Source organism: Ambystoma mexicanum, chromosome 4q (genome assembly GCF_040938575.1).
Source record: "Ambystoma mexicanum isolate Mex_15411 chromosome 4q, UKY_AmexF1_1, whole genome shotgun sequence".
In the NCBI taxonomy this organism is placed as follows: domain Eukaryota; kingdom Metazoa; phylum Chordata; class Amphibia; order Caudata; family Ambystomatidae; genus Ambystoma; species Ambystoma mexicanum.
Genome location: NC_090928.1, coordinates 919,754,068 through 919,769,839, shown reverse-complemented (window position 1 = coordinate 919,769,839; position 15,772 = coordinate 919,754,068). Strand labels below are relative to the sequence as shown.

The 15,772-nt window shown below is 48.8% G+C and overlaps 1 protein-coding gene across 4 annotated transcripts in view; it reads left to right on the top strand.

The window, feature by feature from the left end:
* MTA3 (metastasis associated 1 family member 3) overlaps positions 1-15,772 on the top strand; it is a 1,736,304-nt gene that overhangs the window by 293,394 nt on the left and 1,427,138 nt on the right. For all 4 annotated transcript variants that reach the window (XM_069608476.1, XM_069608475.1, XM_069608474.1 and 1 more), the window contains one exon: positions 2,018-2,117. In XM_069608476.1, coding sequence (XP_069464577.1) covers positions 2,018-2,117 — 100 coding nt within the window. The remainder of the gene's footprint in view (positions 1-2,017; positions 2,118-15,772) is intronic.

Sequence of the window (15,772 nt, the reverse complement as noted above, 5' to 3'; positions counted from 1 at the left end):
ATTAACACTGAAACTGAACATTCCTCCTAACAATCTGCTCCCTCCCTCCCCCCAGTTGCTTGTAGATCCCTTGCTGCGAAATGCCCACTTTTGCCCTTCCATGTTGGCTCACCACTTCTTTTGTCTCTACTTCTATCACTGTGCTCTACCACCCCTCCCCTTGACCCCCCACCACACATGATTGTAAAGCCCTCCAGGTCTCGAAGCAAGGTCCACGCTCAATAGATACCCTAATAATAATAAAAGTTCACCCTCGTTAAGTGTGGGATCTGCCAACATCCTCTTGTCTTCACCACCGCTCTCCTGACCTGTTCGGCTTTCTTTCCAACTGTCTTCGAATATTCTCTCTGGATTCCACTTTGATATCTTTCCCTAATGCCTCCCAGTTGGTAATCTGCTTAGTCTCCCAAATACTCTACAGTCTACTCTCCTAGTCTTACCTTTCAACCCCTCTCCCTCTGTTCTACTTTAATCTTTTCCCAAACACACTCCTCCACCTCGCTGCCGTTTTGTCTCTCTCCCATCTCCTTCCTGGGATGCCCTTCTTTGTCCTCGATGACCCCACCTCTCCCTTCTTTCATCCTCTCTGGGATACTCTTAAAACCTCCTATTTTGTATTCTTGGTTCTGACTTCATAGAGGTTTTCACCAACCTTCTTTCTTTTGCCATTCTCCTTCCTGATATTTCTTTTGCTATTCCTTTTGGTGACTTCTCTCAGCTCTCAGTCTTCTGTCTTCACTCCTCCAACAACTCCTCTAGGGGATTTGTCTACCTGTGCCCTTCATCTCCACCTCCTGTGTCCCTTTCTCTGCCTCCTCTCTTCTCATCCATGATCTTCTGTCAGCAGCTCCTTGCCCAACTCACTCTTCAACTCCTCACTCTCCAACTCCTTTCACCCTCGCTCTGCTCCATCTGCTGATTCCTATTTTAGGGTTCTGGTCCTTCCCATTGGGCTGCCCCATACTGAGTGGGGACATCTGTGTGGTTTACTACATGTACAATATGATTGGCATAGCATTTGGTCTGCATTTGGTTCAGTTAATGCTAATAAATCACAACCATGCTACTGTGGACCAATATTATTTCAGGCCAGCCAGCCATTTTGAATGTCACATGCAGAGTTTTGGGCAATGTGGAGTCCTGAAGTGAAAGCGACTCCCCCGACTCCACACCCTCTGCAGATGGCAGGTTGTTTTCGTACTCCCAGTTTGGTGTAATGGGTTCATGTACTTTCCAGAGCATGGGATGCCAAAATGTGGGGGGAGAGGGGGCAGAGGTGTCACAGTATAGAATAGCCTATTTTATTGGTTCAGCTGGTACACAATACCCATCATGCCAATGACAAATCTCCCTGGTGTCATATTTTCTGTCGGTCATTTCATGCCCTATTAGATGCGAAAGGGTGCAACACTGTCCTCATTTTCCAATGGGTCCTTTCCTCTCCAACTCCTCTTTTGGCAGCATCGTAACATGGGAAACGAACAATGCTCACATCAGCAGTGTTCTATTGTTTTTTCACGTAATAATGTCATAGAAATGTCCCCAACAATGGCACATTGAGTAATAAATTATCAAAATTCCCCTTGATCAGCGGGTTCACTAAAAAGTTTGCAATCCGATGGACCTCAAAACTGAACTCAGGAGGTTAGCCACACCAACCGAGGCCCTGCCAGGTGAGGCCTCTGCATTCACAAAAATTATACTGCATTACTATCTGTAGGGGTTGAGAGAACCTTTTCAACAATGCAATATCCCACATTGTATATGCTGATACACACTTGCATTATATTCCGTTTTCCAATGAGAAAGTCTGAAATATGTGAAAGATAGGCAGACCTTTCCCTTTACCTGTGTCCATGTGGTTCTGAATCATATCATATATAAAAAAACAAAGCATGGAAACAAAATGGGGGCATTCAAGAAGAGAGGTCCGGCTCAGAACCTGAACAATGTAAATGCATACTTTTGCAATCTGTAACTAGGTTTTCTAGTGACCATTTGTGCTTTTTTTTCTCAGTGCCGTTGGGACATTTGCTCGAGCATTGGATTGTAGTAGCTCGGTCCGACAGCCAAGTTTGCACATGAGTGCAGCTGCTGCCTCGCGAGATATCACTCTGGTAGGATATGTTTATAATAGTGCCAGATTTGTATTGTGTTTTAAATGTTTTGGATCATGCAAGTATTGCAGCTCTTTGTTGCCCATCTGTTTTTATTGTTGTTTCCATCACAAACTACATGGAATTAATGAAGAGTAGATGAATACAGCAATACTGCAATACTGCCCTAAAGGGAAACTGTTACAAATGCTAAGATATGAGCACAGTTGTGAAGTAACAGAGTGGAGAAAGGACGACAGGAAAAAAGAAATTGAGTGAAAGCAAGGGGGTGAGCAAGAATAACGAGAAAGAAAAAAGTTATTAAATAAAAGGAAATTAAACTTGAAAATCCTTGATTGCAGCACATTACTACTGAGGGGAATAGGCAAAATGCCTACCACAAGTATGGCTTCAGCTCCATTCTGATCAAGATGCAGTTGAGATGACCACCTTTTGGGGACTATTGGTTTAGCTTGGAGTGTCAGAATTGAGTATTAGGAGAAACTTCACCAAAAGGGATACTGGCCTCCCCTGGATCCCTGGCCTCAGGGATTTAGGAACCAGCGTTCTTCTTTTCCTTACTCATTTTCTGGGATCTAACACCCAGCTCAATATTTGTAATTCGTTATAATTCCTGGCTCATTTATTTCTGTAACACACACACACTGGGTATCTGGTGAGCAAAATAAGGAAAAATCTGCAGGTATAAATCCACTGTCACCTAAAACTAGTGCTGTCCTTGAATGGAAGCACACCCTATCTCTATTATCTCTATTTATACACCGGTAAAAGAACACAAGTTAGCCCACAAGGCTAGAAAATGTCTGGATAAGCAAAGCCAGAGCATTTCAGAGGGGAGTTACATAAAAGGTACTTTATTCACCCACAGTGTAGTGTGTTCAGAAAAAGTGTGGACTGGGTGCATCTACAAAAACCTACTATAAAAAGGTTTGTATATAATATATCACGGAATGTGCATACCTAGGAGGGTTAGAACATTGTGTACAAAATATACTGTATCCTGAATTAATGAAAAGATATCGAGGAACAAAAGTCGACCGGTTTCGATAAACTTTCTGTTAATGCGTCAACTTCAGGGCTAGAGGCTTATTTTTTATGCTTTTTCAGAGACTCATTGCTCGATTTATTGTAGATGTGGCAGCTTCCAACTGAAGTTAGCTGTATATCTTGGTATGTAGCTAGAAGTGGTATTGTTGTGCTTTCCAATCACCCGTTAGTGATCAGCTGGAGGCTGCTTTCAAATAGCAGCATGGGAAACAGGGGCTGGATGCAGCTGGAAAAGTCTGCATTTCACATCTACACTAAATCGAGCAATGGGGTCTCTGAAAAAGCTTAAAAAAGAAGCCTGTGGTCCTGTGTGTCAGCCTAGCAGCGAGCTAAAACTTGGTTGTAGACCCGTTTGTTTAATTTGTCAAACTTATCTTAAATCGTACATTCATCTAGTCTGTCTACTAGAGCAAGGGTGTGCAACCCGCACCGAAGCTGTTGTGGGCTTGGTCCACAGTGTAGCCTATCTGACCATCCCACTGAATAGGGGTGATAAAAGGGTAGATGCCTGGTCAAGAAAGTCATTTTCCACTGGGAGCATGGATCTTAAATCAGCCAGCTACACATGTGTCTTGGCAAAGTTTTCATACACTATGGGACTACATTTCTATGGTGGCTGAGTATATTGCCGAAGGGGAGGAAAGATGGTTTCTTGCTCCTTGTTAAGGATGAGCAAGGAAGCCATGTGCGAGTCTATTCAATCAGTTCTGGATTCTGCTGACCCGACAGAGCCATGGCGGCAAGCACTGTGATTCACAGATTTGCGTGGTTAAAGTCTTTATTTGCACCGGATTTGCAATCTAGACTCCTTAACATGCCTTTTTACGGGTCTCACCTTTTTGGCAGCAAGACTGACAAAATCCTTGAGGTTGCAGACGTTGAAGGCAGCAGCCAAATCCTTGTGTGCCGCTGTTAGGCAGCCTCAGCCTTTTCACCCCAATGCTCCATCTTGGAGGGGTAGATCCTTTCGCTACTACTCCTCAGTTGGAAGAGCGAGAGGAATGGCTGATCAAAGAGGCCAAAGATTATTAGCTCATGGTGGACGAGGGAGAGGTGCAAAGCCTGCTCAAGCAGCAGCATCTTTACTAACAGCCGCTGCTTAAGCCGCCTCAAAACCTCTGAGGTCTTGAGTCACAACACACTAGTGGGAGGCAGATGGACTCAGCATCTGATAGAATGGCGAGACAATACTTCTGATTCTTGGGCATTAGAAACCATAGCCCAAGGTTACTGCCTTCCCTTCATTCACAGACCTCAGAACCATCCACCGGGGAGCCATTCTTTGAAGGTTCCAAATCCACTCCTTGTGCAGGAAATGTTGACCTTGCTAGAGAAATGTACTATAGAGCCGGTACCTGCAGCGGAGAGGAACAAAGGATGGTATTCTCCATATTTCCTAATCCCCCAGAAAGACGGAGGACTTGGACCCATCTTGGACTTGAGATACTTGAACAAGTTTCACAGGTAAGGACAAGCTGAAGATGGTCACGCTTTCTAAGATCCTTCAGGCCCTCTATTTATTTTATTTTAAAATTTGTTTATTGGCATTTTCAATAACATCGGTTACATATTTCCATGTTGTGCCTTATTCGTGTTCAAGTAAAATACATTTTAATTTTAACTTTAACAAACAGTAACAACTGTCTCCTTACTATGTTCACGTAGTTCAGCTTCTCTCATCCCCGGGGGGTAGGGGTGTTCGGAAGGGGGCAATCGGGTTGCTCGCAGGGTGTGGGGGGATGCTTCCCAGAGGCCCGTAGCGTCTCATTAGCTCTCATCGGGTCTCCCTGTCTGGCTTGCGGATATGTTCGTTCCAGGCTGTTGGCTCAGGGGGGCTTGTTGTCGGAGGGGAGAAACATATGTCTAGTGAGTTCTTTCCATGCTTCCAGGGCTCTGCTGGACTCATCGGTTGATCTGGCCACGCTTTCTTCCCAGGCCTTGGTCTCAGCCAGGAGCCATCGTTAAGTTTCTCCATACCATGCTTTATATTGTGGTCCGGCTGTTCTTTTCCAGGACATGGCTATGGTTCGTTTGGTTAATATGCACGTTATGTCCAGAAGTCTGACTGTGTGCTTTATCCTGGCTAATCTGGGGTAGGTTCCTAGCAAGCACTCCTCCGGTGTCCATTTGTATTTGGTCATATCTGCTTTCTCACATGTCTGTTTCACCTTTTCCCAAAGTGTCTTCGTTTTGGGGCATTCCCACATCATGTGGATTAGGTCTGCTTCCTTCTTCTTGCACCAGGTGCAGTTTGACTGCATTTGCTTGCTAAATTTGGCTATCCGTTTCGGGGTTAGGTAGGTTCGATGCAGTACATTCATCTGTATTTGCCGGAACCGGTGGTTTCTCGACACCTCCTTGGGGAATGTAAGCGCTCTGTTCCACTCCCCCTCTGTCATTTCCCTGCCTATATCCTTTGTGTTGTGTTCATGCATCAGTGTGGGGGTGTGCATTATCTGGATTCCTAGTTATCTGAATTTGGTGGTTTGCCATTTTATCCCTACCTTCGGAAGTGCCTCCGTTTCTACGCGTTTCAGGGCCGCCAGGGGGAACATGCAGGATTTCGACTTATTGACTTGGATCCCAGATACTCTGGAGTAGTTGTCCAGGACTTCCAGCATGATGGGTACGTTGAGGTGTGGGTCTCTAACATATATAAGGACATCATCCGCGTAAAGCGAAATGATGTGGTGTACCCCTCCTAGTCTTATGCCAGCATCAAAAAACTGCTTCCTAAAATAGATCGCTATGGGTTCCAGCCCCAGTATGTACAGCATTGGGGATAGTGGACAGCCCTGCCTGGTCCCTCTTTGTATGTCCCAGGCTTCTGATACGTGTTTCCCGGACTTCACTCTAGCTCTTGGTCCGGTGTACAATATCTGAACCCATCTAATGGACCCGGGTCCGAAGCCGAATTCTTTTGAGTACTGCCACCAGCCACTCCCAATAGATAGTCGAATGCCTTTATGGCATCTAAGGACATTAATGCATATGAGCTCCTGTCTTCATTAGTTTGGGCTATGATGTGTTGTAGCCTGCGCAGATTTATTGATGTGTTTCGGCCCGGTATAAAGCCGCACTGGTTGCTGTGTATTATGTCCCCTATTATTCTGCACAGTCGCTTGGCTAGTATTGTTAAAATTTTCGCATCATAATTTAGCATTGCCAGCGGGCGGTAGGAATCACACAGATCTGCCGGTTTGCCTGGTTTAAGGATCGGGACCACCAATGTTTCCCCTCCATGCTTTCGGGCAGCACTCCCCTCTCATATGCCTCTTGGTACACCTCATGTAACAGAGGTGTGAGGGAGGGTTCATATGCTTTGTAGAACTCCGAGGGCAGGCCGTCTGTGCCAGGCGCCTTGCACGTGGCCAGGGACCGGATGGCTTGTTATATCGTCCAGCGTGATTTCAGCGTCTAGTATCGAAGCTTGTTCGGGTGGTATCTTATGGAGTCCTATCTCATCAAGGGCGTCTGTAATCTGTTCTGGAGGGATCTGTTCCCCATGTGAGTAGAGTTGTGTGTAGAAACGTTTAAAGGTGTCGTTAATGTTTTGCTGCTTGTGATGTGTGTTCCCTTCCTCATCTCGCAGCGTCGTGGTAGGGTGTCTAGGGTGTTCCCTTCTGCATCGCCAGGCCAACAGCCTGCCCGGTCTGTCCGCCTCTGTGTGTGCCCTGTTCGTTTTGGCCGTGTGGTCGAGCTTTTCTAGCCTATTCCACGCTGTATCATTTTCTCCCCTGAGTTTCCGAAGTTCCGTTTCCCTGTTCTGGTCACCTATGGGAGCTGCCTCTAACCTTTCTATCTTCTTCTCCAGCTGGTCTAATTCTTTCCTGAGCTGTCTCCTGATTCCCCCGGCCTTTGCAATGATTTCCCCCCTTATCACCGTTTTCAGGGCGTCCCATACCGTGCTGCTGTGTTCCACACTTCCCACATTGTTTTCTATGTAGCTATCTATGGAGTCTTGTAGCTCCTCTCTAAAGTCTGGGTCTTTGAGTGCTTCCGCTGGCATTTTCCACATGGGGATCGGGGGTCTGGGGCCATTGTGGTTCCATGTTACCAAGAGTGGGGAGTGGTCAGATATGGTTCTTCCCAAATACTGCGCTCCTTCCACTTGGGGTAAGTGTTCTCTGCCTATGAGGATGTGGTCCAATCTCGTGTATAGTTTGTGCGGGGATGAGTAGTATGAGTATCCTCTTTGTGTTGGGTGTGTTTCGCGCCACACATCTGCCAGGTCCAGCCTGTCTATCATTGCAGTCAGGGTCATTGACGCTGCTGTTGGACCCTTCGGGTGGGGGATGGATCTGTCTAGTGCCGGATCACATACACAGTTAAGGTCACCCCCCCAGAGGAGCAGGCTATCTCTGTATTGCACGATTTTGGGGTATATTGAGTCCAGGTGGGCCGGTATATTGCTGTTGGGAAAGTAAGAGTTCATTATGCATATTTCTGTCTGCTCTATGTGCCCCCATAGTATCACAAATCTACCCTCCGGGTCAACCTCTGATTTGCTCAAGCGGAAAGGGAGCTGTCGGTGTATCCAGGTGTACACTCCTCTGGCATATTTAGAGTATGCAGTGCCGAATCCCTGCCCCCCCCCCAGTGTGTTTGGAGTTTGGCCAGTGAGTCAGTCGTGCAGTGGGTCTCCTGTGGTAACGCTATCATCACCCCTTTTCTATGCAGGTAGGTCTTAATTCTGTTTCTGCGGATGTATGTCCCCAAACCTCGCACATTCCATGTCAATATTTTAATTGCTGTTGTGGTCATGGTGGTTCAAAGTGGGCATAGTGTCCATTCTGTTCCTCTCTTTTTGGTGTCCGTGTGCATGGTACTGGTGTTAATAGCCCCTTCCCTGTGTGGGACAAGATGCAAGTTTCCTCCTCCCTCAGTTCAGTCCCTCTCCCCCTTCTTTTCATTTTTGGAGACTTACCAACAGTAGTAACTTCCATTCTTTTGAATGGGAACAGCAAACCGTGTAACTTTGAACTTCCCCCAGCAGTTGCTTCCAACTTGCAACGCTCGGGGGGGGGAGGGGGAGGGAGGGGGGGGGTCCCGAGCCTTTCAGGCCACTCCTGGCCTTCCGGATCAGGATGCGTGCAGGTAGATTGCCTACACAGTTTCCGTGGGGGTGGGTCGTTTTTTCGTGCTAGTGTAATCCTTCGAGCTCCCGTCCGATCCGGCAATCAACTTAGTAGTATTCCGCTGAGATCTCAGTGTCTGCTTTGGTGGCCTTGCATGGGGAGGTCTCACCTTTCTTCTTATAACGTTGGGTGGGTTGTCATGCCATGTCCAATCTTGGTGGATCATCCTTGCCGACGGCCAGGTTGTTATGTTCCAGCCATAAATTTGCTGCAGCTGGAGTCTCTAGGAATGTCGCTCTTCCTTTGTAGAGGACCTTGAGGCGTGACGGGTAGAGCAACATATACTTTAGGTTGTGTTTCCGTAATTTTGCTTTTATTGGGATGAAGGAGTTCCTTGCTCGTTGCACAGTGGGTGTATAGTCCGGATATATGACTATCGTTGAGTCTTTCCGTTTGATTTCTCCTCCTTCTCTTGAATATCGTAGTATGGTTTCACAGTCGCGGAAATTCAGAATTTTAGCTATAATTGGTCGTGGGTGTGAGCCTGGCGGTGGGCGTTTTTGGAGGGATCTTTGGGCTCTTTCCACGGAGAACCCCTGGGAGAGCTTCCCTGGGCCTATCTCCTGTAGCAGCAACGTCTCGACGAAGTCGGTCGGGTCTGGGCCCTCCATGTCCTCGGGAACCCCTAGTATGCGAATATTATTTCGGCGGGCTTGGCCCTCGGCATCTTCGGAGCGCGCCTCCAACCTTGCCACCTTCTGCTCTAGTTCCTGGACTTGCGTTTTCAATTCTTGGGTGTCCTCCGCAGTGTCTTGTAGTGTATTTTCCGCCGCCGTGACCCTCTCGGTGAGGTTGCGGGCGTCCTGACGCATGAGCTGCATGTCCAATTTCACCTCCTCTATCTTCCCCTCCACCGATGTGTGGAGGGCAGATATTGCCTGTAGGACCTGTGCATGTTTGAGGTCTTCTTCCTTCTGGGGGGGTTCCCCCAAGGTTTCCTGGTCCTGTTGTGGTTGTCTCTGAGGTTTAGCCGTCGTGAAAGAGTCCATTGTGACCAGTTTCAGTTTGCTCTTGGGGGGTGACATCTCTCTCCCAAGGTCCCTCCTATGTCCTGTTCCAGGTCTTGATCCGCAAGTTGTGTGGCCCTGACTTACTGCCTTCAGGTAGTGCTGTAGTTCCGGTGTTACTCGATGGGACCCCTGGGCGGGGCTCCGTGTCCAGCCAGTGTCTAGCAGCCCAAATAGTTATATGGGCCTTCCCGCCTCACTGTCCTGCTTGCCGATTTGTGACTCAAGCTGGTCCTCCTGCTTGTTTTGGCCTGGTCCTGCCTTCCTCAGTGCCCCGTCCACTTGTGTCTTATGTTTGCGTTGGGGCTTGTTTCGGTGGGGAGTATCCCTGTGGCCGTTTCGTCAAGCAGTAGTGATTGCCCCTTGTCTGTCTTGCTGCTGCCTTCGTCCCGGGGGGGGTATTAACTTGCCAGTTGGGCCCAATGTGTCGTTGGGGGTGCTCCTGGCTCCCGATAGTTGGCGGACCTCAGCCGCTTTCAGTGCAGTCTCCCTGGGGGTACGCTGATCGCTCTTGTGCCCTCCAGCGGCCTGGGTGATGCGGTTGCCGTGCTGCCAGATGGGCTGTATTTATTGATGTGGGCCCCCAACGTTATCCAGCCGTCCGGGGGCCCAGATGAGGTTGGCCTTCCTCTCGCTCCCGGGTGTTGGGAGGTCGTACAGGGCGAGGTCGGGTGCCCCCGCAAGGGGTGTCTTTAAGGGGTCTTCGCCCTGTGCGCTGCATCGTGCGGGGGCCCGTCGCCTCCCGCTATGTTCCCTGTGGCTCCCCTCAGTTGTGATCCTGCCCGGCCTCACCTGTGTGCGAGCGGGTCAGCGTCGCAGGTGCAGCTCCGTGTCCCCTGCTTCACCGTCCCGGCGGGCGAGTCTTCGTCAGGCCGCTCCTGCGCACCATTCTTCCTCGATGCGCCGCGGCTGCAGCGGTCCTCAGCCCCGGTTCTCCCCTCTCGGTCTTCCGCTCGCACAGGCCAGGATGCGGTCGGCGGAGCAGTCGGCAGGCTCATCAGTAGCAGCGTCCTCAGCTGCTGCGGTCTGCGGAGTGGCCCGGTGTCGAGGCCGTTTCAGTTCTGCTTCGTGGCCGGCGCCGCCATCTTGCGAATCGGAGGGGCTCGACTTCTGGCTTCCCGTTTTCGGGCTTCTGGTCTCCGATTCAGCCCAGGGTCGCTGTCGAGTGTCAGCAGTCGGTTCCCCTGCGCTGTTACTCCTTTGTCTCGTGTTGCAGACTGAATCTCAGCGACATTTATTCATTTAAGGAAGGATCACGGATGGAGCTCTATGGAAGCCTGTCCTCACGGCATGCGTGCTGGCCACGCCCCCCATCCTTCAGGCCCTCTAACTCCAGGATTGGATGGTGTCATTGGACCTTTAGGATGCTTATTTTCATGTGCCAATCCATCTCAAGCACAAAGTACCTGAGGTTCGCCATTGGTGGTTCTCATTATCAGTTTTGAGTTCTGCCATTTGGGCTGACCTTCGCCCAAGGGTTTGCACCAAACCGATGGCAGTGGTGGCAGCGAGTCTCAGGAGATGGGGCATTCACTTCCACCCCTCCCTAGACGATTTGCTGATCAGGGCACGTTCTCCCGAACAAGTACTGGATCATCTCAACATCACCTGCCACTCTTTACAGACTGAGCTTCTCCCTCAATTACAAGAAGTACCATATGACACCATCTCAAAAGCTCCAGTTCATCTGAGCTGTACTGGATGCATCCTTAGGAAAGATCTTGCCACCCGAGGTGAGGGCTCAAGACAATCTGCAGATGGTCTCTAAGTTTCAGAGTGTCCAGCGTCTCCCAGCCTTTGACTTTTTTAGGTTGCTCTGCCTCATGGCAACCTGCATTTTTTTGGTGCCACAGGCTCGCCTGAGAATGAGATCCCTTCAATTCGCTCTCAGGACACAATGGTCTCAATTCTGGGGCAACATGTCAAACCTACTTCAGGTTCCAAGCAGGGCTGCACAGGACCTCCTGTGGTGGGCCTGTGAGGACAACATTCTGGCACCCATGGCTGGAGATAACCGTAGTGATGGATGCCTCACTCGCAGGGTGGGGAGCCCACACCAACGATCTGACAATCAGCGGTCATTGGTCTCAATCGGAGTCCAAACTACACATCAATCTTGTGGAGCTGAGGGCAATCGGACTTCCGCTGAAGGCTTTTCTGCCTTCTGTATGGGGAAAGAATGTCCTGATAATGTCAGACAACACAGTAGCCATGTACTACCTCAACAAGAGAGAAGGTGCACAGAGGCAATGCAGCTCTGGTACTGGGCAGTAGTTCACCTAGCCAGGGAGGAGAACGCTGCAGCGGATGCTCTGAGCAGGCAGAGCACAGTCGCCCACGAGTGGGAACTAGCTAAGGAAGTCCAAGAGATCTTCACCCTTTGGGGAACCCCTCAAGTGGATCTGTTCATGACCAGTCTCAACCGGTAAGTGCAAACTGTGTACTGCTCCAGGGAATTTCCCTCGAATAGCTCTAGGAGACACGTTCATGGTGGACTGGGAGTCTTCACTCCTGTACGAGTTTCCTCCAGTCCCTGTCATTCCTCACGTGATCAGGAGGTTGAGAAGGTTCGGGAAACACATGATCCTAATTACCCCGGGTTGCGCTAGTATGACGTGGTACCCAGACCTTCTGGACATTGCCATCTGCCCTCCAATACGTCTTCCACACAGAGGGGGACCTTCTTTCACGAGAGGAGGGTCAGGTTCTCCATCCAGCGGTCAAAACACTCCGCCTTCACGCATGGTTTCTGAGAGGCTGAGATAAAAGGATTGGGACCTCACGTGTGACGTAATGGAGATTTTGCTTTTGGGCCCGAAGGCCAGCAACAAAGTCTTTGTACTGCTGCCATTGGAACAAATTCTGCAGCTGGTGCAGGATCAAGAATGTGGACCCTTTTTCTATGCAAAACACTGGAGGTGTTCTCCTTGCTACTGTACCTAGCCAATCTAGGGCTTCAGGTTGGGACCATTAAGGGTTATTTGGCGGGGCGATCCATCTTCAAGTGCTCATCTGAGGAAACCTCATTTTAAGATGCCTTTGGTGATACCATTTCTGAAGGAACTCACTATTGTGTTCCCTCCATCTCCCTTTCAGGTTCCTGTTTGGGACCTCAATCTGGTGTTAAAATGTCTTTTGTGCACTATTTGAACCACTCCATTCATGTTCTTTAAGGCTACTAATGTTCAATATCATCTTGTTGGTAGCATTAATATCAGCCGAGTGAGTGAGTGAGTTGCAGGCACTATCCTCTAAACCACTGTTTACAGTATTTCAGAAGGACAAAGTTGCCCTGAGGGGCAAACCTTCATTCTTACCCAAGGTCCTATCAGACTTTCATTTAAGACAAAAGATTGTGTTACACACTTTCTACCCTCATCCTGGCAAGGAGGAGGAGAGGTTGCACAGGCTCGATCCACATAGGTCTCTGAGCTCCTACATTTCAAGCTTGTCAAAACTTCGTCTGGACAACCGACTATTCATAGGTTACACAGTTCATAGACTGGGTCAGGCTGCGATAAAGCAATCCTTATCCAGATGCATTATTCTAGCAATTTCAGTATGCTACAGGCTGGCAGGCAAGGATCCTCCAGCAGGCTTGAGGGCCCATTCCACTAGTGGCATGGCTACTTCCTCTGCTTTGCAAAAGAGTTGTTTCTATTAAAAACATTTGTGAGGCAGCTACGTGGTCAACAATACAGATTGGCCATGCGGCAAGCGCAGGAAGTCTTGATTCTATTAAAGACACAGAGGCGAGCATTATGCTTTTCTTCTTTATTCTACTGCTCAACAGCAATTCAAAACTTTCACTTTTAAACTTAAAAAAAAAAATGTTTTATATATGCCCAATGGGCTTGAAAAAACAAAAAACAAAGCATGAAGGGCGTAGATATAAACTCCCCCTCCCAAGAGTCCTAGAGGCTCTGTAGTCCTTAGCCTCTCTCCTGTCCACCAATGACAGTCCTCGGGTAAGTATAAAGCCCTGTGCCCCTAGGTCCTTTCCTCTTCTTTTTCTCTTGTGCAACGTTGCTTAACTCTTCTCAACATAAACAGAAGCAACTTCCAACAACTTGTATCCCTTTGTCACGCCTCTTGCTGAAGGCCTTTGTCGATCCACTAGTCTGTTATTTTTCTTCTCTTCCTCTACAACAAAGAGAAGTTCATTGTCATTAGGGTCGGGAAATCTTAATATGCTAAACAATAATGCAGTACAACGATATTGTAATATTCTTATTCCTGATGGGTGGGATAATGCTTGCCTCTGTGTCTTTAATAGAATCAAGACTTCCTGCGCTTGCTGCATGGCCAATCTGTATTCTATTACAAGACTGGAGGCGAGCATTATGCTTGTTCAAAGCTTTGCATCACTGCTGCTGCAATATTAGTTACTGGCTTAAAATAGAAAGTCCTGAAAACTGAATCACTGGCCCAGTCTGCGGCTTTCATGATCTCATGCAGCGGAACTCCTGCTGCAAAAGCTCCTGAAGCCATAGCTCCCCTGGCTGAATGAGCTCCAAACATAGATATATCTATTCCTGCCGCATTTATGACCTCTTTCACCCATCTCACTATGGTTGCTGCCGCCACTGCTTTGAAGGACTTCCTACGTGCAATAAGTAGCTGAGTCACCCCCACAGGCCTCACTGCTGCTGTGACTGCTTCATATCTCTTTAGGCATCGCGCTACACATAGCTTGCTGTTCTCAGGAAAATACGGATAAGATATTATCCTGGAGTTCGTTTTGGGCGCTGCGCTATATTGAAAGCTATCCCCTCTGGATAAAAGATCTTCTGATCTATCTCCAGAGCTTTCACATCAGATACACGTCTTCATGATAACAAACATTACAGCGTAGCTAGCTTCCCGGACAATTGCTTCTCCGAAAGGGATTCATTCTCTGGTCATCTCTCCAGCATGCTTAGCACCTTCGTGACGTCCCAGAGGACTGAATATCTAGACATTGGCGGCTTACTCATCTTAATGCCTTTGAGAAGCCTTATAACTGCTGGATGCTCTCCCGCTGGCATTCCGTCCACCATGTCATGACCAGCCGATATGGCAGACCTATACACGCCTATCGTCCTAAATGCTTTCCCTTCCGCGCTCAGGGCTGCCAGGAAGTTTGACCTGTGCTATAGGAGCTGAAATGGGAGGAATACTCCTCTCCCTGCACCATAATTCCCAGGCCTGCCAAGCGGAATTATAGCTCCTGACTGTCGAGGGAGCCCATGATACGTCGATGAGCTCTGTAGCCTCCTTCAAAGTCCCGGCAAGCGCCACCTTCGCCTGAAATTCTGCAAGCCAACAGTTTCGGGCTCCGGTCCAAGATCAGAGGGTGAGGTGCTCCTGCTGGATCTAGTAGAAGCTCCTCTTGGTGTAAGATCCTCTAAGGGAAATCCGTGGAAAGTTCCATCAGAATCAGAAACCAGGCTTGAGAACTCCACTCTGGAGTCACTATCACTAACTCAGCTTTGTCCCTGCACACTTTCGCTAGGGTTCTGGAGATCATTGCGAAAGGGGGAAATGCGTAATGAACGTTCTGTCCCCAAACACCTCCGTCCCCGTCGCCTCTGGATCTAGTCTCCAGCTGAAGTAGCTTTTCAGATGCGCATTCAGCCTGGAGGCAAAAAAGATCAGTGTGCAGCGGCCCCCATCTGCGCTGTAGCTTGTCGAAAACGGATTCGTGTAGCCTCCAGTCGCTGGAGTCCACCAGATAGCGAGAATTCCAATCGGCTACGGTATTCTTTGTTCCTGGAAGATATTCCGCCCTGACTGCTATGTTCTTGCTCAGGCTAAAGTCCCAAAAGTCCTTGGCAATCTCTACTAACATCTTGGACTTTGTTCCCCCCAGCTTGTTGATATACCTCACTGCGGAAATATTGTCCATGCGAAGCAGAATGCAGCATTGTGCTCTGCCTTTGGAAAAAGCTTTTACTGCGAAAGATCCCGCTGTAACGCTCACCTGATTCCCGCAGAGGCGCCGGTCTTGACTGGGCGAATACCGTATCTTCAAAGGTGATGTGTAACACACGGTTGGCTCTTTGGGCTGGACCTCTGTGCACTGTATGTCTGACTCGAAGAGTAAGATGTCTGCAGATAGAGAATATGGGATTAATGAACTGGGGTTATTGGGTGTCTCTCTCTTCTTCCCCTTCTCTTCTCCTGTAGAACCCCAAAGGTTAACGCTCTCACCTTAGGTAAGTGAACGCCGAGCTCTCCATCTGCCTCGGGGCAGGGTGCCGTAACCAGTTTCTTCACTGGATAAGGGTGCAGGCCTCTTGACCTCAGAGGACTGCTGTCCGTCGTTTACTGCACGAACGGTAAGTTCTGAGTATTTCAAATGTCTTTAAAAGTCTTTTGTAATGATGTCTCTTGTTTTGCAGGGTTCCGGCGATGGCGGATGACGGGCTGAAGTGAGTTGAGGATGGAACCCGTGTGAGGAATAGAAGCGCCTGGAAGCACG